General features: G+C 41.1%; 1 protein-coding gene across 5 annotated transcripts; it reads left to right on the top strand.

Moving 5' to 3' along the window:
- Window positions 1-16,759: 16,759 nt before the first annotated feature.
- Rhogapp190 (Rho GTPase-activating protein 190) lies at window positions 16,760-25,462 on the top strand. Of its 5 annotated transcripts, none has more exons than XM_076802618.1 (23): window positions 16,760-16,930; window positions 17,040-17,950; window positions 18,017-18,226; window positions 18,456-18,467; window positions 18,614-18,800; window positions 18,879-18,994; window positions 19,100-19,252; window positions 19,324-19,562; window positions 19,640-19,841; window positions 19,956-20,126; window positions 20,199-20,450; window positions 20,531-20,709; window positions 20,869-21,052; window positions 21,163-21,329; window positions 21,414-21,827; window positions 21,934-22,149; window positions 22,231-22,425; window positions 22,581-22,672; window positions 22,824-23,205; window positions 23,340-23,471; window positions 23,541-23,591; window positions 23,663-23,759; window positions 23,852-25,462. In XM_076802618.1, exons 1-23 carry the CDS (start codon window positions 16,760-16,762, stop codon window positions 24,048-24,050), a joined length of 4,932 nt encoding a protein of 1,643 aa, XP_076658733.1. In that variant the 3' UTR covers window positions 24,051-25,462. The 5 variants fall into 5 exon arrangements, with proteins under 5 accessions (XP_076658733.1, XP_076658730.1, XP_076658729.1 ...); XM_076802615.1 differs by having other exon boundaries at window positions 21,145-21,329; window positions 21,934-22,143; XM_076802614.1 differs by having other exon boundaries at window positions 21,145-21,329.
- Window positions 25,463-25,662: the final 200 nt, after the last annotated feature.

Here is a 25,662-nt window from a genome sequence, read left to right as displayed (position 1 = left end):
ACATTAAACAGCCAGAAATAATAAATTTAACAATGAATTTCGTACGATAAATTAATGCGTGCGAATATTCATGGCTTAAAAGTTATTCTATATCTCGGATTCTATAATTTATTTTTACTAAATAATTAGATGGAATGATGGTCAAGGCAGTGCTTGTCGACATCATTGGCTGAAGGAATTGTTATAAACATTAAACAGCCAGGAATAATATATTTTACAGTGAATTGTATACGATAAATTACTGCGTGCGAATATTGGTGGCTTAAAAGTTATTCTATATCTCGGATTCTATAATTTATTTTTACTAAATAATTAAATGGCAAGATCGTCAAGGGAGTGCTTGTCGACATCATTGGCGAAAGGTATTGTTATTAACATTAAATAGCCAGAAATAATAAATTTACCAGTGAATTGTGTTCGATAAATTAATGCGTGCGAATATTCATGGTTTAAAGGTTACTCTGTATCTCGAGTTCTATTAGCTATTTTTACTAAATAATTATTTGGCATGATGGTCAAGGGAGTGCTTGTCGACATCATTGGCGAAAGGAATTGTCGTAAACATTAAACAGCCAGAAATAATAAATTTAACAATGAATTTCGTACGATAAATTATTGCGTGCGAATATTCATGGCTTAAAAGTTATTCTATATCTCGGATTCTATAATTTATTTTTACTAAATAATTAGATAGAATGATGGTCAAGGCAGTGCTTGTCGACATCATTGGCTGAAGGAATTGTTATAAACATTAAACAGCCAGGAATAATATATTTTACAGTGAATTGTATACGATAAATTACTGCGTGCGAATATTCGTGGCTTAAAAGTTATTCTATATCTCGGATTCTATAATTTATTTTTACTAAATAATTAAATGGCAAGATGATCAAGGGAGTGCTTGTCGACATCATTGGCGAAAGGAATTGTTATAAACATTTATATTATAACAGGAGGTAAGGTTTATACAAACGGCGAGATGATAAGGCGGTAAATCAAGCGAGCCAAGGACAATGGGCAGCGGATTGGATAGTTTGGAATTTGGGAAACGATGGCCTCGCGAGAAGTATGACAATAGACGTAAACAAAAGGTTTACGTCTCCGTTCGTTCGCCCGAGGCCGACCTCGAGCTCGATATGGTTTTTGCGTTACCGGAGTTACCTGTACGATAAATTAATGCGTGCGAATATTCATGGCTTAAAAAATATTCTCTATCTCGGTTTCTATAATTTATTTTTACTAAATAATTATTTGGCATGATGGTCAAGGGAGTGCTTGTCGACATCATTGGCGAAAGGAATTGTCGTAAACATTAAACAGCCAGAAATAATAAATTTAACAATGAATTTCGTACGATAAATTAATGCGTGCGAATATTCATGGCTTAAAAGTTATTCTATATCTCGGATTCTATAATTTATTTTTACTAAATAATTAGATGGAATGATGGTCAAGGCAGTGCTTGTCGACATCATTGGCTGAAGGAATTGTTATAAACATTAAACAGCCAGGAATAATATATTTTACAGTGAATTGTATACGATAAATTACTGCGTGCGAATATTGGTGGCTTAAAAGTTATTCTATATCTCGGATTCTATAATTTATTTTTACTAAATAATTAAATGGCAAGATCGTCAAGGGAGTGCTTGTCGACATCATTGGCGAAAGGTATTGTTATTAACATTAAATAGCCAGAAATAATAAATTTACCAGTGAATTGTGTTCGATAAATTAATGCGTGCGAATATTCATGGTTTAAAGGTTACTCTGTATCTCGAGTTCTATTAGCTATTTTTACTAAATAATTATTTGGCATGATGGTCAAGGGAGTGCTTGTCGACATCATTGGCGAAAGGAATTGTCGTAAACATTAAACAGCCAGAAATAATAAATTTAACAATGAATTTCGTACGATAAATTAATGCGTGCGAATATTCATGGTTTAAAGGTTACTCTGTATCTCGAGTTCTATTAGCTATTTTTACTAAAAAATTCGGTGGCAAGATGGTTAAGGGAGTGCTTGTCGACATCATTGGCTGAAGGAATTGTTATAAACATTAAACAGCCAGGAATAATATATTTTACAGTGAATTGTATGCGATAAATTACTGTGTGCGAATATTCGTGGCTTAAAAGTTATTCTATATCTCGGATTCTATAATTTATTTTTACTAAATAATTAAATGGCAAGATCGTCAAGGGAGTGCTTGTTGACATCATTGGCGAAAGGTATTGTTATTAAAATTAAATAGCCAGAAATAATAAATTTACCAGTGAATTGTGTTCGATAAATTAATGCGTGCGAATATTCATGGTTTAAAAGTTACTCTGTATCTCGAGTTCTATTAGCTATTTTTACTAAAAAATTCGGTGGCAAGATGGTTAAGGGAGTGCTTGTTGATACCATTACCAAAAGAAATTGTTATAAACATTAAACAGCCAGAAATAATAAATTTATCAGTGAATATGTTCGATAAATTAATGCGTGCGAATATTCATGGTTCAAAAGTTACTCTGTATCTCGAGTTCTATTAGGTATTTTTACTAAAAAATTAGATGGCAAGATGGTCAAGGGATTGCTTGTTGATACCATTACCAAAAGAAATTGTTATAAACATTAAGCAGCCAGAAATAACAAATTTATCAATAATTAATATCGCGGCGATCGAAATCTGGCGAAGTTAGTTTGGGGTGGGGGAGTTGCGCACCGCGCACCGCGCACCCGATCTCGGCGGCCGCGCTCGGTCCGTCAGTCGAGGTGCGCACTCAGGAGTGAGCGGAGGTGCTGCGGGACCGGAAGGCCGAATGACCTTGGGAGTTGACCAGAGGTTCTCCAGAGCTGCCCTGGCCCACCCTATCCACCGTTGCCTACCCTCGACTACCTTTGAGTGGACCAGGGATCCTCCAGAGCTGCAGTGGACATCACTGGTCAACCCTGTCCACCTTAAGCTGGCTCGCGGTCAGCCTGCGGTTCCTGAAAGCCGTCTCCGCTCACCTTGGTCAACTTTCAACAACTGGTAAGTAACAACACAAATATACATTTTCTATTTTGGAATACGTGCTCATTCAACGAACGTCAATTACACTGTCCAACACCAAAAAAATTTTGCAATACCTGTTGGGTGATTCTTATACACTTTGTCATCCTAAAACCGAATCTGAAAGTAGAATTGCTCCATCACGCAACGTTTTCGAAAAATTTTGATTTTTGTAAAAATGCCCGATTTTGATACGAAACGACGTGTTACGCAAAAACTAAATACGCGAGAAAGTTCAAATTTGAGTCAAGAGATAGAGGGGACTCTCCTCTACATATTCATATAGTCAATTATATTTTTATGTACTTCCTAATAGTTGTAAATGGTTGTTAAAGTTTGAAAATGTGCCGACGCGAGTACTTTGTACGCTCTATTTATGTATTTATGTGAAAAATCCTTTATCTAGCAGGAATTTACTATACAGGAATGCATTCTACAGACATTTCTGGTAAATAAACCATTCACGAAAAGTATTTGGTTCCCTTAATGTACGAGAAGGATCAGAAAATGTTAATTGACAGCGTGTGCGCGACGCGTTCGCGCCAGACGGCCATTGCAGCCTTTTCGCGACTCGCCAGGGCCGTCGCTATGCGTAGTCGACGTTGGTACCACTCAAGTATGTCTTTGCTTACTATGCTTAATTAAATACATTTTTTTTTTGTCTTTTTGGGTGCCAATCATTACAAAAGATTATAAAAATACGAGTTATATTCACATTTCATTGTGGATTAAGCATTTATTAAGCACTTATTAAGCATTTCCACAATGAAATGTGAATATAACTCGTATTTTTATAATCTTTTGTAATGATTGGCACCCCAAAAGACAAAAAAAAAATGTATTTAATTAAGCATAGTAAGCAAAGACATACTTGAGTGGTACCAACGTCGACTACGCATAGCGACGGCCCTGGCGAGTCGCGAAAAGGCTGCAATGGCCGTCTGGCGCGAACGCGTCGCGCACACGCTGTCAATTAACATTTTCTGATCCTTCTCGTACATTAAGGGAACCAAATACTTTTCGTGAATGGTTTATTTACCAGAAATGTCTGTAGAATGCATTCCTGTATAGTAAATTCCTGCTAGATAAAGGATTTTTCACATAAATACATAAATAGAGCGTACAAAGTACTCGCGTCGGCACATTTTCAAACTTTAACAACCATTTACAACTATTAGGAAGTACATAAAAATATAATTGACTATATGAATATGTAGAGGAGAGTCCCCTCTATCTCTTGACTCAAATTTGAACTTTCTCGCGTATTTAGTTTTTGCGTAACACGTCGTTTCGTATCAAAATCGGGCATTTTTACAAAAATCAAAATTTTTCGAAAACGTTGCGTGATGGAGCAATTCTACTTTCAGATTCGGTTTTAGGATGACAAAGTGTATAAGAATCACCCAACAGGTATTGCAAAACTCGAAAAAAGTTTAATTTTGTTGGACAGTGTTATTATTTCTGTATTTTTAATTCGAATTTGCTACGGAATTTTTCACAAGTTTCTTTTCTTGAAATTATATTATATTATATTTTTGACATAACATTAGTACTCTGAAATTTTATTATATCATATTATATTTTTGACATAAAATTGGTATTCTGAAATTATATTACATTATATTTGTAATATAAAATTGGTACTCCTCCGATCGGAGGTCCATCGGGGGCTCACTCACGAGCCGGGCCGAGCTTGTTGTTTGTTGCGTCCTAATTTCGCTATATTTATTTGTGATTAAAATTGTTCAACTTTCAAATTAAAAATTATTTCTGAACTTTCAAAAGTTCTTATCCTAAAATTTATTTATCTGACTTAAAATTGGTATTCCTCCGAACGGAGGTCCCTAAGGGGCTCACTCACGGGTGCGTCCTGTGGGTGAGTGCGGGTATTAGCGAATCCGGAGCGATCCAAGCTTGTAGGTTGTTGCGTTCTAATTTCCCTATATTTATACCTGATACAAATTGTTCAACTTTCAAATTAAAAATTATTTCTGAACTTTCAAAAGTTCTTCTAAAATTTATTTATCTGATTTAAAATTGGTATTCCTCCGAATGGAGGTCCCTCAGGGACTCACTCACGGGTGCGTCCTGTGGGTGAGTGCGGGTATTAGCGAACCCGGAGCGATCCAAGCTTGTAGGTTGTTGCGTTCTAATTTCCCTATATTTATACCTGATAAAAATTGTTCAACTTTCAAATTAAAAATTATTTCTGAACTTTAAAAAAGTTCTTCTAAAATTTATTTATCTGATTTAAAATTGGTATTCCTCCGAACGGAGGTCCCTCAGGGGGCTCACTCACGGATGGGGCCGTGGGTGAGTACGGGTATTGGCGAACCCGGGGCGAATCTAGCCTTTATGTTGTTGCGTCCCAATTTCGTTTGATTTATTTAGGATTGGAATTGTTCATCTTTCCAATTGAAATTTATTTCTGAACTTTTTAAAAGTTCTGTTTCTTAAAATTGCTATGACCCTAACCTTTATGTCGTTGCGTCCCCATTTCGTTTGATTTATTTCCTATTGGAATTGTTCATGTTTCCAATTAAAATTTATTTCTGAACTTTCAAAAGTTCTTATTCTAAAATTTATATATCTGGTTTTAAATTGGTATTCCTCCGAACGGAGGTCCCTCAGGGACTCACTGCTGTGGGTGAGTACGGGTATTGGCGAACCCGGGGCGCCCCGAAGCGCCACCTCAGTAGATGGAAGTTCTGACTTCATCTACTCTTAGTTTCGTGTCGGGTAGGCCGTACTAGTGTACGGGGTTGTTTTGGCTCTCGTGAGCACGTTAGATTCGCACTCTTGTGCATGTTAGGTAGGCCGTACTCGTGTACGGGGTTAGTTTGGCTCTCGTGAGCCGATTAGATTCGCACTCTTGTGCATATTAGGTAGGCCGTACTCGTGTACGGGGTTAGTTTGGCTCTCGTGAGCTGGTTAGATTCGCACTCTTGTGCATGTTAGGTAGGCCGTACTCGTGTACGGGGTTAGTTTGGCTCTCGTGAGCCGATTAGATTCGCACTCTTGTGCATATTAGGTAGGCCGTACTCGTGTACGGGGTTAGTTTGGCTCTCGTGAGCTGGTTAGATTCGCACTCTTGTGCATGTTAGGTAGGCCGTACTCGTGTACGGGGTTAGTTTGGCTCTCGTGAGCTGGTTAGATTTGCACTCTTGTGCATAGTAGGTAGGCCGTACTCGTGTACGGGGTTAGTTTGGCTCTCGAGAGCTGGTTAGATTTGCACTCTTGTGCATAGTAGGTAGGCCGTACTCGTGTACGGGGTCTTCATTTCTTCATCGAATACTTCGGCGTTACTTAATTTTGTGTCTAATTATTATTAGTCTGTTTCAGTTAAATCACAACAGTTCACCATGATTATCGTCGAACGAAGACAACGAATTTTAAGAAGACTTCACAGTATTTATAAGTTCGTATTAGTTCTCGAGCAATTATTGTGTTAGATTTACTTTGTTAGTTTCGCTTGTTGATTTTGGTCACAGCCTTCTGCTGTGACCAGTTGGTAACGTCACCCTCGAACCAGAGCCTTCTGCTCTGGTTCGCTTCTTTCATTTTTCTTTTTGGTAAATCTGAGCCTTCTGCTCCATTTTTATTATCTCTTTCATTGTTCAGAGACTTGTCTGACTTAGTTTTCTTTTCTCACAATAATTGCTCGACTTGCATGCGTGCGTTAGTTATTAAGCTTGTTTGTTAGTATTATATATATGTCGAGTAATTTTTGCCCTAATTTGACTTTGCTCGGCTCGATTTTTGACGCCGACACAGCCTTCTGCTGTGTCGGTCCTTGCTTGTATGTACCAGACCGGTTGGTATCGGTATTCGGCGTAGATCCATTGAGAGGGATGGTTGAGAGACCTGTTCACTCGTGTAAAATCCTCTCTGCTGTAAGGCCACCCGAGTCGCCTCAACGCTAGTCGTTGCCTGGCGACAGGTGGGTGGGGGAAATGGGTATCGTTTGAACGCTTCTCTCGGCCATCGCTCTTCGTGAGGACACGTCGGGTATCGGTGCTGGCTGGAGTTGGTTCTGCAAGCATTGTACGCGTCGCGTCACCCTCGATCCAGAGCCTTCTGCTCTGGTTCGGTTTTGTTTCTCTCTTCGAAAGAATCAGAGCCTTCTGCCTGATTCGTTTTTCACCCACCGTGGATCGGAGACTTCTTCTCCGACTCACACATTTTTTATCCGCAATAATTACTCGACATACGTTGCGAAATTTAGTTTGTAAAACTCGAAAGCGTCGTTGTAAGAAAGGGAGTCAGAAGGAAGCGTATTGAATTCCTTCTGGCTTCCTTTCGGGTCTCTCGTGCAGCAACCTCCTCGTGGTGAGACCCGGGCAATCGATAATATTCTCTATTTGTTAGATCTTCTATTATCTTGCAAATAAAGAATAATATCGAGCTAATGGCTGCTCATTTATAATTTGCGATAACATTGTGAAATAAAATTTAAGACGCACTGATAATAAAAACTTGTGTATTTAATTGAATTGTGTGTCTGAATTTATTTTAAACCTGCATGGGGTGGGCCAAGGGTCCTTCCTGCTTTCCTTCGCTCTTTCCTTGTTTACCTTTGGCCCACCTACGCCTTCTTGGCACTTCCTATTAATTATTAATCGAAACACACACTTCTTGTTTCGGAATACTTTTTCATTTAATAAACATCGTACATTTTTTCTGGATTTGTAATTGAAATTTGCTCCTGAACTTTTTAAAAGTTCCTTTTCTTAAGATTGGAATTGTTCATCTTTCCAATTGAAATTTATTTCTGAACTTTCTAAAGTTCTTATCCTAAAATTTATATATCTGGTTTTAAATTGGTATTCCTCCGAACGGAGGTCCCTCAGGGACTCACTGCTGTGGGTGAGTACGGGTATTGGCGAACCCGGGGCGCCCCGAAGCGCCACCTCAGTAGATGGAAGTTCTGACTTCATCTACTCTTAGTTTCGTGTCGGGTAGGCCGTACTTGTGTACGGGGTTATTTTGGCTCTCGTGAGCACGTTAGATTCGCACTCTTGTGCATGTTAGGTAGGCCGTACTCGTGTACGGGGTTAGTTTGGCTCTCGTGAGCTGGTAGATTTGCACTCTTGTGCATATTAGGTAGGCCGTACTCGTGTACGGGGTTAGTTTGGCTCTCGTGAGCTGGTAGATTTGCACTCTTGTGCATATTAGGTAGGCCGTACTCGTGTACGGGGTTAGTTTGGCTCTCGTGAGCTGGTAGATTTGCACTCTTGTGCATATTAGGTAGGCCGTACTCGTGTACGGGGTCATCATTTCTTCATCGAATACTTCGGTGTTCCTTCATTTTGTGTCTAATTATTATTAGTCTGTTTTAGTTGAATTACAACAGTTCAGCATGTTCATCGTCGAACGAAAAAAAGGAATCGTATGAAGACTCCTCGTTATTAATAAGTTAGTATTAGTTGTCGAGCAATTATTGTGTTAGATTTACTTTGTTAGTTTCGCTTGTTGATTTTGGTCACAGCCTTCTGCTGTGACCAGTTGGTAGCGTCACCCTCGAACCAGAGCCTTCTGCTCTGGTTCGCTTCTTTCATTTTTCTTTTTTGTAAATCTGAGCCTTCTGCTCCATTTTTATTTTCTCTGGAATTGTTCAGAGACTTGTCAGATTTAGTTTTTTTTTGGCTCACAATAATTGCTCGATTCGATTGCGTGCGTTAGTTATTAAGCTTGTTTATCAGTATTGTATAAATGTCGAGTAATTATTGCTGTAACTTCAGTTTGCTCGGTTCGATTTTTGATTCCGACACAGCCTTATGCTGTGTCGGACCTTGCTTGTATGTACCAGACCGGTTGGTACCGGTGCTCGGCGTAGATCCATTGAGAGGGATGGTTGAGAGACCTGTTCACTCGTGTAAAATCCTCTCTGCTGTAAGGCCACCCGAGTCGCCTCAACGCTAGTCGTTGCCTGGCGACAGGTGGGTGGGGGAAATGGGTATCGTTTGAACGCTTCTCTCGGCCATCGCTCTTCGTGAGGACACGTCGGGTATCGGTGCTGGCTGGAGTTGGTTCTGCAAGCATTGTACGCGTCGCGTGACCCCTCGATCCAGAGCCTTCTGCTCTGGTTCGGTTTTGTTTCTCTCTTCGAAAGAATCAGAGCCTTCTGCCTGATTCGTTTTTCACCCACCGTGGATCGGAGACTTCTTCTCCGACTCACACATTTTTTATCCGCAATAATTACTCGACATACGTTGCGAAATTTAGTTTGTAAAACTCGAAAGCGTCGTTGTAAGAAAGGGAGTCAGAAGGAAGCGTATTGAATTCCTTCTGGCTTCCTTTCGGGTCTCTCGTGCAGCAACCTCCTCGTGGTGAGACCCGGGCAATCGATAATATTCTCTATTTGTTAGATCTTCTATTATCTTGCAAATAAAGAATAATATCGAGCTAATGGCTGCTCATTTATAATTTGCGATAACATTGTGAAATAAAATTTAAGACGTACTGATAATAAAAACTTGTGTATTTAATTGAATTGTGTGTCTGAATTTATTTTAAACCTGCATGGGGTGGGCCAAGGGTCCTTCCTGCTTTCCTTCGCTCTTTCCTTGTTTACCTTTGGCCCACCTACGCCTTCTTGGCACCTCCTATTAATTATTAATCGAAACACACACTTCTTGTTTCGGAATACTTTTTCATTTAATAAACATCGTACATTTTTTCTGGATTTGTAATTGAAATTTGCTCCTGAACTTTTTAAAAGTTCCTTTTCTTAAGATTGGAATTGTTCATCTTTCCAATTGAAATTTATTTCTGAACTTTCTAAAGTTCTTATCCTAAAATTTATATATCTGGTTTTAAATTGGTATTCCTCCGAACGGAGGTCCCTCAGGGACTCACTGCTGTGGGTGAGTACGGGTATTGGCGAACCCGGGGCGCCCCGAAGCGCCACCTCAGTAGATGGAAGTTCTGACTTCATCTACTCTTAGTTTCGTGTCGGGTAGGCCGTACTTGTGTACGGGGTTGTTTTGGCTCTCGTGAGCACGTTAGATTCGCACTCTTGTGCATGTTAGGTAGGCCGTACTCGTGTACGGGGTTAGTTTGGCTCTCGTGAGCCGATTAGATTCGCACTCTTGTGCATATTAGGTAGGCCGTACTCGTGTACGGGGTTAGTTTGGCTCTCGTGAGCTGGTTAGATTCGCACTCTTGTGCATGTTAGGTAGGCCGTACTCGTGTACGGGGTTAGTTTGGCTCTCGTGAGCTGGTTAGATTTGCACTCTTGTGCATAGTAGGTAGGCCGTACTCGTGTACGGGGTCTTCATTTCTTCATCGAATACTTCGGCGTTACTTCATTTTGTGTCTAATTATTATTAGTCTGCTTCAGTTAAATCACAACAGTTCACCATGATTATCGTCGAACGAAGACAACGAATTTTAAGAAGACTTCACAGTATTTATAAGTTCGTATTAGTTCTCGAGCAATTATTGTGTTAGATTTACTTTGTTAGTTTCGCTTGTTGATTTTGGTCACAGCCTTCTGCTGTGACCAGTTGGTAGCGTCACCCTCGAACCATAGCCTTCTGCTCTGGTTCGCTTCTTTCATTTTTCTTTTTTGTAAATCTGAGCCTTCTGCTCCATTTTTATTATCTCTTTCATTGTTCAGAGACTTGTCTGACTTAGTTTTCTTTTCTCACAATAATTGCTCGACTTGCATGCGTGCGTTAGTTATTAAGCTTGTTTGTTAGTATTATATATATGTCGAGTAATTTTTGCCCTAATTTGACTTCGCTCGGCTCGATTTTTGACGCCGACACAGCCTTCTGCTGTGTCGGTCCTTGCTTGTATGTACCAGACCGGTTGGTATCGGTATTCGGCGTAGATCCATTGAGAGGGATGGTTGAGAGACCTGTTCACTCGTGTAAAATCCTCTCTGCTGTAAGGCCACCCGAGTCGCCTCAACGCTAGTCGTTGCCTGGCGACAGGTGGGTGGGGGAAATGGGTATCGTTTGAACGCTTCTCTCGGCCATCGCTCTTCGTGGGGACACGTCGGGTATCGGTGCTGGCTGGAGTTGGTTCTGCAAGCATTGTACGCGTCGCGTCACCCTCGATCCAGAGCCTTCTGCTCTGGTTCGGTTTTGTTTCTCTCTTCGAAAGAATCAGAGCCTTCTGCCTGATTCGTTTTTCACCCACCGTGGATCGGAGACTTCTTCTCCGACTCACACATTTTTTATCCGCAATAATTACTCGACATACGTTGCGAAATTTAGTTTGTAAAACTCGAAAGCGTCGTTGTAAGAAAGGGAGTCAGAAGGAAGCGTATTGAATTCCTTCTGGCTTCCTTTCGGGTCTCTCGTGCAGCAACCTCCTCGTGGTGAGACCCGGGCAATCGATAATATTCTCTATTTGTTAGATCTTCTATTATCTTGCAAATAAAGAATAATATCGAGCTAATGGCTGCTCATTTATAATTTGCGATAACATTGTGAAATAAAATTTAAGACGTACAGATAATAAAAACTTGTGTATTTAATTGAATTGTGTGTCTGAATTTATTTTAAACCTGCATGGGGTGGGCCAAGGGTCCTTCCTGCTTTCCTTCGCTCTTTCCTTGTTTACCTTTGGCCCACCTACGCCTTCTTGGCACCTCCTATTAATTATTAATCGAAACACACACTTCTTGTTTCGGAATACTTTTTCATTCAATAAACATCGTACATTTTTTCTGGATTTCTAATTGAAATTTGCTTCTGAACTTTTTAAAAGTTCTGTTTCTTAAAATTGCTATGACCCTAACCTTTATGTCGTTGCGTCCCCATTTCGTTTGATTTATTTCCTATTGGAATTGTTCATGTTTCCAATTGAAATTTATTTCTGAACTTTCAAAAGTTCTTATTCTAAAATTTATATATCTGGTTTTAAATTGGTATTCCTCCGAACGGAGGTCCCTCAGGGACTCACTGCTGTGGGTGAGTACGGGTATTGGCGAACCCGGGGCGCCCCGAAGCGCCACCTCAGTAGATGGAAGTTCTGACTTCATCTACTCTTAGTTTCGTGTCGGGTAGGCCGTACTTGTGTACGGGGTTATTTTGGCTCTCGTGAGCACGTTAGATTCGCACTCTTGTGCATGTTAGGTAGGCCGTACTCGTGTACGGGGTTAGTTTGGCTCTCGTGAGCCGATTAGATTCGCACTCTTGTGCATATTAGGTAGGCCGTACTCGTGTACGGGGTTAGTTTGGCTCTCGAGAGCTGGTTAGATTCGCACTCTTGTGCATGTTAGGTAGGCCGTACTCGTGTACGGGGTTAGTTTGGCTCTCGAGAGCTGGTTAGATTTGCACTCTTGTGCATAGTAGGTAGGCCGTACTCGTGTACGGGGTCTTCATTTCTTCATCGAATACTTCGGCGTTACTTCATTTTGTGTCTAATTATTATTAGTCTGTTTCAGTTAAATCACAACAGTTCACCATGATTATCGTCGAACGAAGACAACGAATTTTAAGAAGACTTCACAGTATTTATAAGTTCGTATTAGTTCTCGAGCAATTATTGTGTTAGATTTACTTTGTTAGTTTCGCTTGTTGATTTTGGTCACAGCCTTCTGCTGTGACCAGTTGGTAACGTCACCCTCGAACCAGAGCCTTCTGCTCTGGTTCGCTTCTTTCATTTTTCTTTTTTGTAAATCTGAGCCTTCTGCTCCATTTTTATTATCTCTTTCATTGTTCAGAGACTTGTCTGACTTAGTTTTCTTTTCTCACAATAATTGCTCGACTTGCATGCGTGCGTTAGTTATTAAGCTTGTTTGTTAGTATTATATATATGTCGAGTAATTTTTGCCCTAATTTGACTTTGCTCGGCTCGATTTTTGACGCCGACACAGCCTTCTGCTGTGTCGGTCCTTGCTTGTATGTACCAGACCGGTTGGTATCGGTATTCGGCGTAGATCCATTGAGAGGGATGGTTGAGAGACCTGTTCACTCGTGTAAAATCCTCTCTGCTGTAAGGCCACCCGAGTCGCCTCAACGCTAGTCGTTGCCTGGCGACAGGTGGGTGGGGGAAATGGGTATCGTTTGAACGCTTCTCTCGGCCATCGCTCTTCGTGAGGACACGTCGGGTATCGGTGCTGGCTGGAGTTGGTTCTGCAAGCATTGTACGCGTCGCGTCACCCTCGATCCAGAGCCTTCTGCTCTGGTTCGGTTTTGTTTCTCTCTTCGAAAGAATCAGAGCCTTCTGCCTGATTCGTTTTTCACCCACCGTGGATCGGAGACTTCTTCTCCGACTCACACATTTTTTATCCGCAATAATTACTCGACATACGTTGCGAAATTTAGTTTGTAAAACTCGAAAGCGTCGTTGTAAGAAAGGGAGTCAGAAGGAAGCGTATTGAATTCCTTCTGGCTTCCTTTCGGGTCTCTTGTGCAGCAACCTCCTCGTGGTGAGACCCGGGCAATCGGTATTATTCTCTATTTGTAAGAACTTTATTATCTTACAAATAGGGAATAATATCGAGCTAATAGCTGCTCATTTAGAATTTGCTTTAACATTGTAAAGTTAAAATTTAAGACTTGCTAGTTATTTACACTGTTTTTGTTCCACAGTTTACGAGTTGTGCACACTCTTCTTTGCGCGGCTTCCTTTTTATATTCCTGCGAGCTTGCCAGGGTAGAGTCTGCTAGTAGTTCTTCGGGTGAAACATATCAAAAGATCGATCCTCAGAATAAGGAGCTCCTGCCCGGGCTGCCCGCTGGCTCGGGCACTTGCCCGGGCTGTCCGAGCTGCCCGCGGGCTCGGGCTCTTGCCCGGGCTGCCCGCGGGCTCTAAATCTTCGGATAACTTTTGCCAGCTCGACGAATAAACGGCGACGACGCTCGACGAGGGCCGACGAGCGACGAACGTCGAAGACCAAGCTATCGCCATATGGCATACAATGTAAACGGATGGAGGATCAAGCGTTATTAGCAATTTATGCTTTTATGTTTTTAATCAGAACACTATTGTTAATACGAATGAGTTTTAGAGCTTATCCCGATCAAAATGAATCAAAACACGACATCATTTGGATCGTCTTTAATGAAATTGTAATTCTTATCGTAACATTACGTATCAATGAAACTTGTTCGATTACACTCGAATTTGACCACATTTTCATCAGAAAAATTCCCTCCATTCGATCGTCACAATTTTATGAGGATATATTGATATATCTAAAAGTTTAAGTATGTATAAGTATGTCGTTTGTCGTCGCTGGGTCTTTGAATCTCGGCGCTCGGTAAAAGTAATTCGAAGATTTATTAGAAGCCTTCGAATAGAAAATACAGATAAAAGATGAAAAAATTATTCGAAGTTCGAATAAATCCACTTCGAATAAAAAAATTTATCTTTTTTCGTCGGATAAATTCTCGTCGAATAAAATTATTTATTCGATACTCGTCGATTAAAGATACTTTTTTTATTCGAACCTTCGAATAAGGAAATCAAAATTTTTTTATCTTTTATTCGTTATTCGAAAATTTTATTTAGATAAATATTTTGCCCAACTCTGGTCGGAGAATATTACATTTGATAATCGATATGGGTCCGTGATGAATCACCTTCTCACCGACGAGAATTTCCTTAGTGGTCTTCTGCACCGACGAAATACCGTCGTTGGCCTTCTGTTTCTTACTCCAGCCAAAATCTATCCTAGAGGGCAGTAGAAAACACCGTATTTTTCGAGCGACACGTTCTCCCGTAAGGCTGGCAGTCTTTATATATATCTCGTCGGTGGTCCTACTCAGGTTCTTATGGATCTAGTTGCAACATTTATCGTTCGTCAGAGTAGAGGGCGTAAGAAATCTAGTTGTTGTCAACGATGTCGGTATTGCAGATCGTGAAACGCGAAACCCCATATGGTGATTGGTCTACTCCTACACCTCGTTTGCACTAACATTTCCTACATACGTTTGAAAGAATTCCCGAAAGATGGCGCAGGGTGGAAGAATCCGCGTCGTGTGAACGGGACGTTCGCTCTCACTCTCGCCATTAGTATAACAAAAGACGGGTGATATGATGGAGGGGAGTGCGGTGAGTTTCTAACGCATAGGACAAAGTGAGCTCCTATCGCGAGGATACTGTACCCTGAAAATATTAATCGCCTTGTGCCCACCCACCAAGATGGCTCCTTTATGGGGCGATACTCGATGTTTGACGTGAAGTTATTTACACACATCTGGAATTAAAGGTTCGTCGGGGCGAGTTCTGGACGTTCTTATGGTGCATCGCTCGCGCGAGAAAAGAGGATCGTGTGGAAGAACGCGTGGCCGTTTAAACGACGAAGGATCGATCGAGTCTCCAAAGGAAAAAATTGAACAGGGGACGGCCGGTCGGTGTACTAAAGTTCGCTCGTCGAACGAAAGTTTATGTAGAGGTAGCACAGCCTTTCGACGTCTCTATCCGAACAATTTTCGTGATCTGTTTCGTCGATTCGTACCGATCGAACGGATTCTTGGTAAATTATTTTCTACGAATTCGGTGTGTGTTCCGCTCGGGCATTCCTCTCGATCCCCGGGACACTATCGTCCGTGTCAAAATTGACCGCGGTTGTGTACAATGCATATTGATCTATTCGTAGCTGTCATTTCTACATCGAACAATTTCTGTTTCTACCGCACGGATTCGTGAATTTGGTACTCGCTTCGTTCGTCACCACGTCATTATTCTCGATCACCTTTGCGTCGAATAAGATCCTGAAAAGATTCGTCGGGTCTATGTACGTCGTCGTAGAACCGTTCTGTGTGTAAAAGTACTTGCATATTATTTTCTTTTCTCGCACGATCCGGAGCAGCATCTTTGCAACATTTATATGGTATTCTCGCGTCGATCCCTGTCCATCGCAAGATGTGATTGATTCGTGTTAATATTTATTTAAGGTGTGCTTCGAAGAAATCTTTTCCGCCTTGCATCGAATCCATAACCTTGTGGAACGAGATTTTAACCGTTCGGAGCAAACGATGCTCGGAACTGTATAGTGTAATTATTTTTCGTATGGTTTAACGAAGTTCTTGTCTCATATTTGGGGGGCGAATTTATTTATCTAGACTTGGAAATTTATTTTTACTCCCACAGATCAAGTGCACCAAAATTTCGCATTAAAAATAAATCTTGGTTTTTGTTTTATCGAATGGATCGCTTTGATTTTACTGACCATTAACGTGTTGAGTAACATACGAATTATTTTCTCTTTTTTTCTTTTTAGATACACAGTGCCATTCCAAAGAACCATTGCTCACAGCTGTGCTAAACTATATGCTATGCTTACTGCGAGATACAAAGTTTCTAGATCCAAGATTTCTGTTATGAACTTTTAATAGTGTATAACTGTTACTATCATTGCCACGATAATTCCAGACAGAAAAAGCTCAAATGAGATTCCGACGAGTAACATTGCATTGTAATTACTTATACACAAATTGGAGTATAATACGCCGATTCGAAGCATGATACTCGAACGCTGTGAAAGAGGGAGGAACATAGCATGAGCGAGCATATTATCGAAAATGTTACCAAAGGGAGATAATGCTGGTTTTCATACGAACTTTTAGATCGGACACAATGACCAAAGGAATGGAGAGAGATTTTTAATAGTTACAAAGACACAGGAGGCAAGAGAAACTATTAATAGTGGTACTTAAAAATGTCCTGAGGAAGCTCGAAGGGAGAAAGATTTTTATTTTCACATTTATTAATCTTGTAAGCGATCTATTCGCGTTAAGCTTTAAACCAACAAAATGGCGAGGAAGAGCGATAACTCAAAGACTATCAACGTCGCAATTGTCGGTCTTTCCGGTACCGAGAAGGACAAGGGACAGATCGGTGTTGGTAAATCATGTCTCTGTAATCGTTTCATGCGTTCATTGAACGATGATTATAATGTGGACCATATATCAGTGTTATCACAGGTAATTGAAAATATGGGCATGCGAACGATACAAGTTTCCTTTTTCCTGCAGGAATTTTGAAGCGCGGATGGGGTCGATGATTACTAACAATTGTGGTTTTTCTTTGCAGTCGGATTTTAGTGGTCGCGTGGTGAACAACGATCATTTCTTATACTGGGGCGAGGTGACGAAAACATCAGAGGACGGATCCGAATATCAATTCCAAGTGATAGAGCATACCGAGTTTATAGACGATGCATCGTTTCAGCCCTTCAAGGGCGGCAAAATGGAGCCCTACGCGAAGAGATGCGCGGCCACCAAACTTACCAGCGCAGAGAAGCTTATGTATATTTGCAAAAATCAATTAGGTATAGAGAAAGAGTACGAGCAAAAAGTTTTACCGGATGGTAAACTGAATATCGAAGGTTTCCTGTGCGTATTCGATGTAAGCGTTGTGCCGAATAGAGCCGTGGAGAAACAGGTCGAGATCGTGGCGAACATACTGAACAGTTTGATGAAAACCAAGAAGCCGGTCGTATTGGTAACGACCAAGAACGACGACGCCAACGAACAGTACGTGAAAGAAGCGGAGAAGCTGGTGATGCGCAAAGAGTACAAGGGCTCGATTTTAATAGTCGAAACCTCTGCGCACGAGAACATCAATATCGATTTGGCTTTCATCGTTTTGGCGCAACTGATTGATAAGACGAAAACGCGTAGCAAGGTGACGCCTTTCGCTGAAGCGGCCCGAGCCAGAAAGGAACTTCTCGACGCTTCCACGGAGTCATTGCAGAGATTGATTCGAATACATGTCACCGATTATAGAGCACTGTGGTCTCAAGCGTCCAAGAAACTAGCGCAACACAAAGAATTCACCGCGTTCGTGGAATTGTTTGGCATTGATGCGACCCAACGATTATTCAGGAGACACATTAAGAAATTAAAGGACGAGCAAGTGGCGAAGAAAATTCAGGGATACCTGGACATGCTGCCCGACACTCTGCACGAAATATGTCCTGATGTAACAAACCTGATCAACGAGTATGTTCCTGTAATAACTACGCAATCGATGTTAACGTTTCACCTATTAATTTATCAATTTTACAGAGAATGGTCTGCGGTTCAACAATACATAAAAGAACACCCAGATTTCCATCAATATTTCTACGAATGTCCCGAAGATATCCCATGGATCGATTGCGATTTTGGTGAGAATAATGGAACCAAGATTCCTTACGACGTTTTAGAAACTCCGGAAGCTGAAACGGTCTTTAAGAATCATATAAACGCACTGCAACAAGAACAACGACGACTGGAGTAAGTATCGCGATTTAATTGTCAGAGGTTTTCTTAGATAGTTTTCATTACACTTCGCAACTATGTGCTGAGTTCTTGCTATTTATAAGTAGCAGAAACAATCGGTTCATTGTTGCATACGCTTCAATGTGATCATTGAGTCGCATCATCAGTCGGCGTTCTAGAAAATAATACCGATATGCAATACACTAATGCTTTGCTTTATTCTGGGTGGCGTTTCTTTATGCAGACTTCCGAAAAGGTAAATTCTGCTTTTTAACTGTTTCTAGAATAATAAATTAGTAGCTTTACTAACAATTTGTACTCTGTATTTTCTCGTATTCCCACTTTATCGAACTAACACGGTCGATAACTGGTCACATACGTGTAATGTACATTGTTTATCAGATGGAAAAAGCAGTTTAAACAACTCTTGGAGGAAACTGGATATGTTACGCCAGGAAAACATCTGTCCGAGGTCAGAGTACTTTTCATGGGTAGGGAATGCTTTGAAGCTCTTTCTAACCATGATTGCCAAGAGATATACGATCAGCATCAGAAAGAAATTGTCGAGAAAGCGAAGCATAATTTCCAAGTAAAGAAGTCGCCATACTTTCTCATTATTCCTCTTGAAGATCTCTTTTTGGTGTTACAATTTCATTTTCTATTCCAGGAACTATTACTGGAACACGCAGACCTGTTCTATCATTTTAAGAGTATAGCTCCATCCGGAACAATAACGCAAGATGACATTAAAGAGATAACGGATGCATTGGTGGATGATTTTAGGTATATAATTTAGTCTCTTATATTTTTTAGAGGTGTGCGAGAACAGGCTGTAATATTTTTATTTTTTCGTTCAAGTACTACATGATAATTCTTTTTGGCACGCAGGTATAAAGCTTTAGATAGATTGGATCAAGATAGAAAATTAATGCTTTTCCAACACTTGGGTTTTGTACATTGCCCCATACGAGAGCATTGCCCTGCCTATCCGAATTGCATGGATGCTCTTATAGAAAGAATACTCGGAACGAAAGCCCACAGGTGACTATGAGACATAATCGCACGAGAATCTCGTTTGTGTTCAGTTTGATTGAACGGGCGTGGTTTCGCAGGCCCTCGTCTTGGAATCACAGCAGCCAGTGGCAATTAACATCCGACAACAATCAATTGAATTTAGTTATACTTGGGAGCAACGGACTCGGCGAGGAATTCGCTCGCGAGATAAGAGCCCAGACGGAGGATGACGAAGTGGAAATTGATTGTCAGCTGTATACGCTTGGATACCGGATAATTGACGGTGACGTTGGGCTGCCGCACAATTCGTTTACCACGTCTGATTTTATGCCCCATGGTACAGACAATTTTCCGTACATCTCGTGATTAAGCAATTACTTGAAACAATCCTTAACCAATTATTTTTATTTACAGGCTCGTTTTGCATTTATTCGAACGAAGACTCATTCGAGTACATTCGTTCCTCTTTAGAGAAGACATTGCTGTCGAATCTGGAGCAAGAAGATAGATTGCCATTTCAGGGATTGCCAATTGTCATTATGTTCGTGCCAGAATCCATCATAGACGAAATGGAGGCGATAAGACTCAGACAGGAGGGTCAGAATCTCGCTGACAGGTACTATTTATAACTCCGAGCGTTCTTTAGCAGTTTAACTCTTCCGATGTTTATGTCGAAAACACTTGAAGAGTTAACGAATCGTTTAATTAATCAAGCCTCCTTTTGCAACAGCCTACAGTGCCCATTCATCGACGTCTGCATTGAAGATTTGGAGCAGGACAAAAGGTTTCCTACTGCGCTGGTGAAAGACGCGCTGCAGCAACTCATACAATCCATAAATCACAGAGCTGGATTTTTAAATATCTATCAAAGCGTCATCGAATGCCTAGAACCAGACATTAGGTAACAGAATTCTCTCATTTCAGCAAGTCCTGCAAGACATCGAACCGCGGATATTGATTGCAATTTTTCCAGGATAATAATGTGCACTTTTTGCGGAGATCCTTATTCCGTGGAGAACGTGCTCGGTCCGCTACTTAATCATCAATGTTGTTTCTTGAGCGGTGAACGCTCGATCGTTTTAGAGACATTTTTGGGAGAGTCGAAGCGAAGGGTCGAAGTTATAATCTCCAGTTTCCATGGGGCGAATGCATTTAGGGATGAACTGGTCCACGGTTTTATATTGGTTTATTCGACGAAAAGGAAAGCGTCGCTCGCGACTCTCAAGTACGTGCATTCAAGATTAACGTTCGTTCTTCTTAATTACTTACTTAATTGGTTCTGTAACTTTTAATATTTCCTTACAGTGCATTTTCTATGAATATACCGAACCTACCGATACAAATCATGGCTGTGACCGACACTGGAGGAGCCAATGCTTTTTTCAGCAGCGACTTGAGTCACTTGCTTATCACGGAAGGAAATGCGACCGCAGATAGATTGCAAGCACACTTTATGACTTCGGCATCCAGTTGCCAGCAAAAAAGTACAAGTTATACCTTTAAAATTCTTGTATTAACACTTTACCAATCGGCAGTTATTCAAGGGGACATACCACCATGCAATTTTAAGCTTACATGGTGGTGCACCTATACTTAATAGTTCCTTAAAAAGCACGTTTTACGTTAACCATTGTTTATTGTAGCGGCCTTTTACACACCGTTCTTCAAAGAAGTGTGGGAGAAGAAGCCCGAGATCGAGCAAGCGTTCAACATGGAAGAGCCGGGTAATTTGAACGACAGCGGCGAAGGAACATTAGAGTACTCTGCTCTGCATCCTATGCCTCCGCCGCGTCACGAGAGCTATCATCTCCAGACACCGGATGACGGGTAGGTAGTCTGATAGCAATCTTCGGAGCACTATCTCCTGATTAATTAACGCGAAATTTCCCATTGTGGTTCAAAAGTCTAATGTGAAGCAGTATGTCTGTAACTTTTAGAAGCGGCTCTGAGTCGTACGAGCAGCTAACGCCTGACGGTGAGCAGTTCGCAGACAACAGAGCCACGTCTAGCGACGATAGCGATATGTACATCCAGGTAGACTACTGCAGAGAAGAGAGAGAAAGAGAACTGTTGAAGTCGAGTGACATCGCCAACAAATTGTCCGGTAAGTTAATAATCTGTATTCAGCCTCTTAACCTAAGCAGTTCGTAAACCTAATAATTTCGTTTGTGTTAATTTGTTGCGACAGGTTGGGTGAAGCACACATTTATCCATCAGGAGGGAGTGCCTAACAACTATCCTCACAGAGCGTTCACCACCGGTAGAAGGCACATTTCGCAAGCGAAACCGCGGCCAAAGGGTAACAGCCAGACGCTGAAACAGCCTGGAAAAATCAATCTAAAAGACTTCTCGCACGTGACCGACGCAATAGCTAGAATGACGATAGGAGAAAAAGACGAGCACGCCCCTAAAATGACAATGGGACACGCTCCTCTCGCTACGCCCGAGCTGGTAGACCTAGGTTCCGACTACGCCCAAGTGAAGGACGTCGTGCCAAGCCTATATCCGTCTTACGATGGTGACTATATGTACGCTCTGGTACAGGACTCGATTGGAAACAATAAGCCTAAGTTGCGCAACAGACGCGAAAAGGGTCAATTTTGTAAGTGTAAATTCGTATGCTGAGTATTTCACCGTTAAGAGGACTTTCAATTACTTTAATTCGCGTGGACACTGGAATTTATTAAAGATGTATCTCGATGTTGTAGCGTACCACGATTCTGATTCGGAACGGAGTTCCCTAGAGAATAAGAAGCCGGCGCCGAATAAGAGAATACGCAGAAAACGCATCGCCATACCCGTTGCAGCACCGAAAGTTCCGTTTTTATCGAATAGCAAAGTTAGCAGAGACGGTATTGTTAGCCTGAATTATAATGTTAAGGAAGAGAAGAATTGGCGAGTGGATTCTACAGAAAGAGGTACTTGTTAGTGACGAAATTACTGCAGTGTATTATGACTATGCGCAGAATAGATCGTAATGGTTGCGTGTAATTTTCTTGGTACAGTATCTAGCGACACGCCAGACTCGTCAGAGTCCAGCGATCTAGAACCGACTTCAAGATCGAGGTCGAAACAATACAAACACATGCCAACTAATCTGCGAAAGAGATCCGTGAATTCGTTGTCGCAGCACCAACCCACAACGTCACAACATTCGTTCAACGTGAAACACATGGCTCAGGACGTGTTCAGTACTTCCTGTAAGTCGTTCAAACCTTCAATCGCTAGTACAATTATTTCGGACGTTTATACCAGTCACTTTTAACACTAGGTTTACGGGATGCACTAAAATGATTTAGTCATTCGTCTGCTTTCAATTGATACTTATCCTGTATTCGTATGGTGGTTGTTCTAGCAAAGCAAAGAAGTGACAATACTTTTGGAAGCATACAAGATGACGAGTCGAGCTTGGACGTACCATCCCCTCGAGAAACTAATTCGCCCAGCGTAAGTACTATGGAGCCTCATGGAAATTTTGATTTTGATTAACCAATGTATCAGATTGCGTATTTTAATTGTCTGAACATCTCCTAAATGCACCAACATCCTCAGTCTAATGACATCTTCCCAGGAAATATATTAACATCACGTTTTTTAGTTTGGTATTTCGAATAAGATCAAAGACGGCGACAAGTTGAACAGAAAGAAGGACAAGCAGAAGGCGAAGGAGGACGAGAAACTGGAGAAACGTCGCCAGAAGGAAGAGAAACTGAAGAAACACGCGGAGAAGGAGAAGGAACGGGAAAAGAAGAAGCAAGAGAAGATAAAACAGACTAAAGCCGGTGGCTCATTAAGCGGAAGCCAGGCGCAACAGCAGCCATTAATCGAGGACTTCGCCCAGAGCGAAACGAATCGAATACCTTTATTCCTTGAGAAATGCGTGCAATTCATTGAAGATGAGGGTTTGGATTCCGAAGGGATTTACAGGGTTCCTGGAAACAGAGCTCACGTTGAACTCTTGTTCCAGAAGTTCGAGGAAGGCAAGTTGCCGCATAATTAATTCTCAGCACCGGGTTTACGAAGCGCTAAAAGTGCTAGTAAAACTAGTGTTAAAGATTAGTTAAGATAGCACATTAATTCATTTCGCTAAATATCTTTTACTTGATCGTGATAGATGAAAACGTGGATATACATTCACTGGACATACCAGTAAACGCGGTTGCAACAGCTTTGAAGGACTTCTTCTCAAAGAGGCTGCCTCCATTGATCGACAAGGACCGAATGAGCGAGCTCGAGGATATATCGGGTAATTTGTTACTTCTTTTATAGCAGTTCTCATTTAGAAACACATACCTAATCTGGTTGTCGGTGTTAGGTGCTCGCGGAATCAGCAAACCAATGTCCGCCACATGTATGAACATGGAAGGTAAGCGATGGTTTTTAAATTAGGGATAATCGAGCAGGAATCGATGAGAAGATTCTGTGAACCTGTTATAGATCGAAGCTGCAGATTATTGGCGTTGCGTTTGATGCTCAACAAGCTGAACCCGATAAACTTTGATGTACTGAAGTTCGTCTTTCACCATTTTGTAAAGTAAGTTCTGCTTACCTGCTTGTCTGGAGAACGCTGTGCATGCTCCTTAAACACTAGGTTTACACAATGATTTCTTTTTGTGGTTTCCCCAGGGTGGCCGAGAACTGCAAGTTAAATAGTATGGACAGTAAAAATTTAGCAATCTGCTGGTGGCCTACGTTATTACCTATAGAGTTTAACGATCTCGGCAGATTCGAGGCGATGAGGCCGTACTTGGAGGACGTGGTTCAAACGATGATCGATCAGTATCCTTTCCTCTTCTGCGGCGAAGAAGCTATCGTCATGGTGTAGTGAAAGACAACATGAGATACGAGTCGTACGGCCGCAGAGTCTCGTACGAGAAAACAGGAAGCAGTCGTCCGTCGTTGCGTTGCTTTCGAATTAATCCAACTAAAACGGTTACAATCTTTTACGATCATGAAATAACGGTCTTGCTATAGTTTATACTTATTCTATCGTAGTGCGTTTCGGCTACGACTCTAATAGGATATAATTCTCGCGACGCAAAGGGGGGAAGGAGGAGAGAGAGAGAGAGAGAGAGAGAGAGAGAGAGAGAGAGAGAGAGAGAGAAAAAAAGAAAAAGAAAGAATGAAGCGAAGACCGAACAAATTAATTTAAGTTTTGACATACTCGTTCCATTGCGAAGCGTGACTGGCGGGATGATAGATTACGATGGTCCTAAAATTACGGCCGTTTGCAGGCCCGATAATAACGCGAATAATATGAAGTCAATCCATGTGTCATAAACAAGTATGCATGTATCATGTTGGATGTATTCAGAGCGATGTATTTATTAACATGTATTTAGACAGGTAAGAACAACTCGATATTTGATAATAGCGAATAATCGTAGTGGGCTCGATGTTGCTTTTTTTATCAACAATCTTTTTCTCGTTTTGTTTTCCGTTCTTACAATTTTATCTAATAGATAAGGAAGAAACCGATCTGACCGTATGCGTGCCTATATACTACCTGTGTGTGTGCGTGCGCGAGAGAAAGAGAGAGAGAGAGAGAGTGAGAGTGAGAGAGGGAGCGAGATAAGAGAGACGAAAGATAGGGAGAGAGAAAGAGACATGGCACAATCCTGTAAGAGAATACTCGTATTCTAAAAAAAGCAAACAAAAAAGAACGCGTCAAAGACACTATCACGGAAACATACAAAATGCGAGATATTACGTATAAAGTTTTCCTGAACGAAGCGCAATTTTATATAGCAACGATATCAAAACGATGTTCGAACTGTTTCTACGAATTTCACTTTTCAGATCAATACCATTGATTCGTAATTTCGAAAGTACTTTTCATTCTGTTTGAAACATTTCTTTAGCCTTCTTAACACTTCGCCCACCGGAAACACTAATGAATTCGATGTACAATTTTATCGAATTGGCGAATGGAAATCAATTGTTTTACTTTGCAGCGAGATAATATCAAAATCTATTTAAATCTTCGAATAGTCATTCAAGGATTGAGAACCATAGAATAATGGTCGGTTTACAAAATCATCAGCGGTGACTTATAGATTTTCGTGAATCGTAGAACAATCGCCGGTGGGTGGTGTGTTAAAAAGTGACTGTTGCGAATCTCTCTCTCGAACCAGTATTCACAAATACTCAGTTTGTCTTGACACGGCTCTATAAGCTCGTCGGTGATACATAATCCATAAAATATCCATTCCGTCTAAACGATGAAAAGAAAAAAGATGAAAAAAGCGAGGTACGATAGCGGGAAAGAGGGGAAGTGAACGAGGAAAGCGTTATACATGTAATCGAAACCTTTTTCTTTGTTTTTCAAAATACGTGCTATGGTGTTTCTTTTTTGGGGGGAAGCGTATATCGTGAAGAGGGGATTGTAAGGATATCGATACGGTTCTAATTCTTAAGATAAACCCATGAGGGGTGTT

The sequence above is a fragment of the Halictus rubicundus genome, chromosome 17 (genome assembly GCF_050948215.1).
Source record: "Halictus rubicundus isolate RS-2024b chromosome 17, iyHalRubi1_principal, whole genome shotgun sequence".
Taxonomy (NCBI): Eukaryota; Metazoa; Arthropoda; class Insecta; order Hymenoptera; family Halictidae; genus Halictus; species Halictus rubicundus.
The sequence above is the reverse complement of the archived record's forward strand: the minus strand, read 5'-3'. Positions and strand labels throughout refer to the sequence as shown.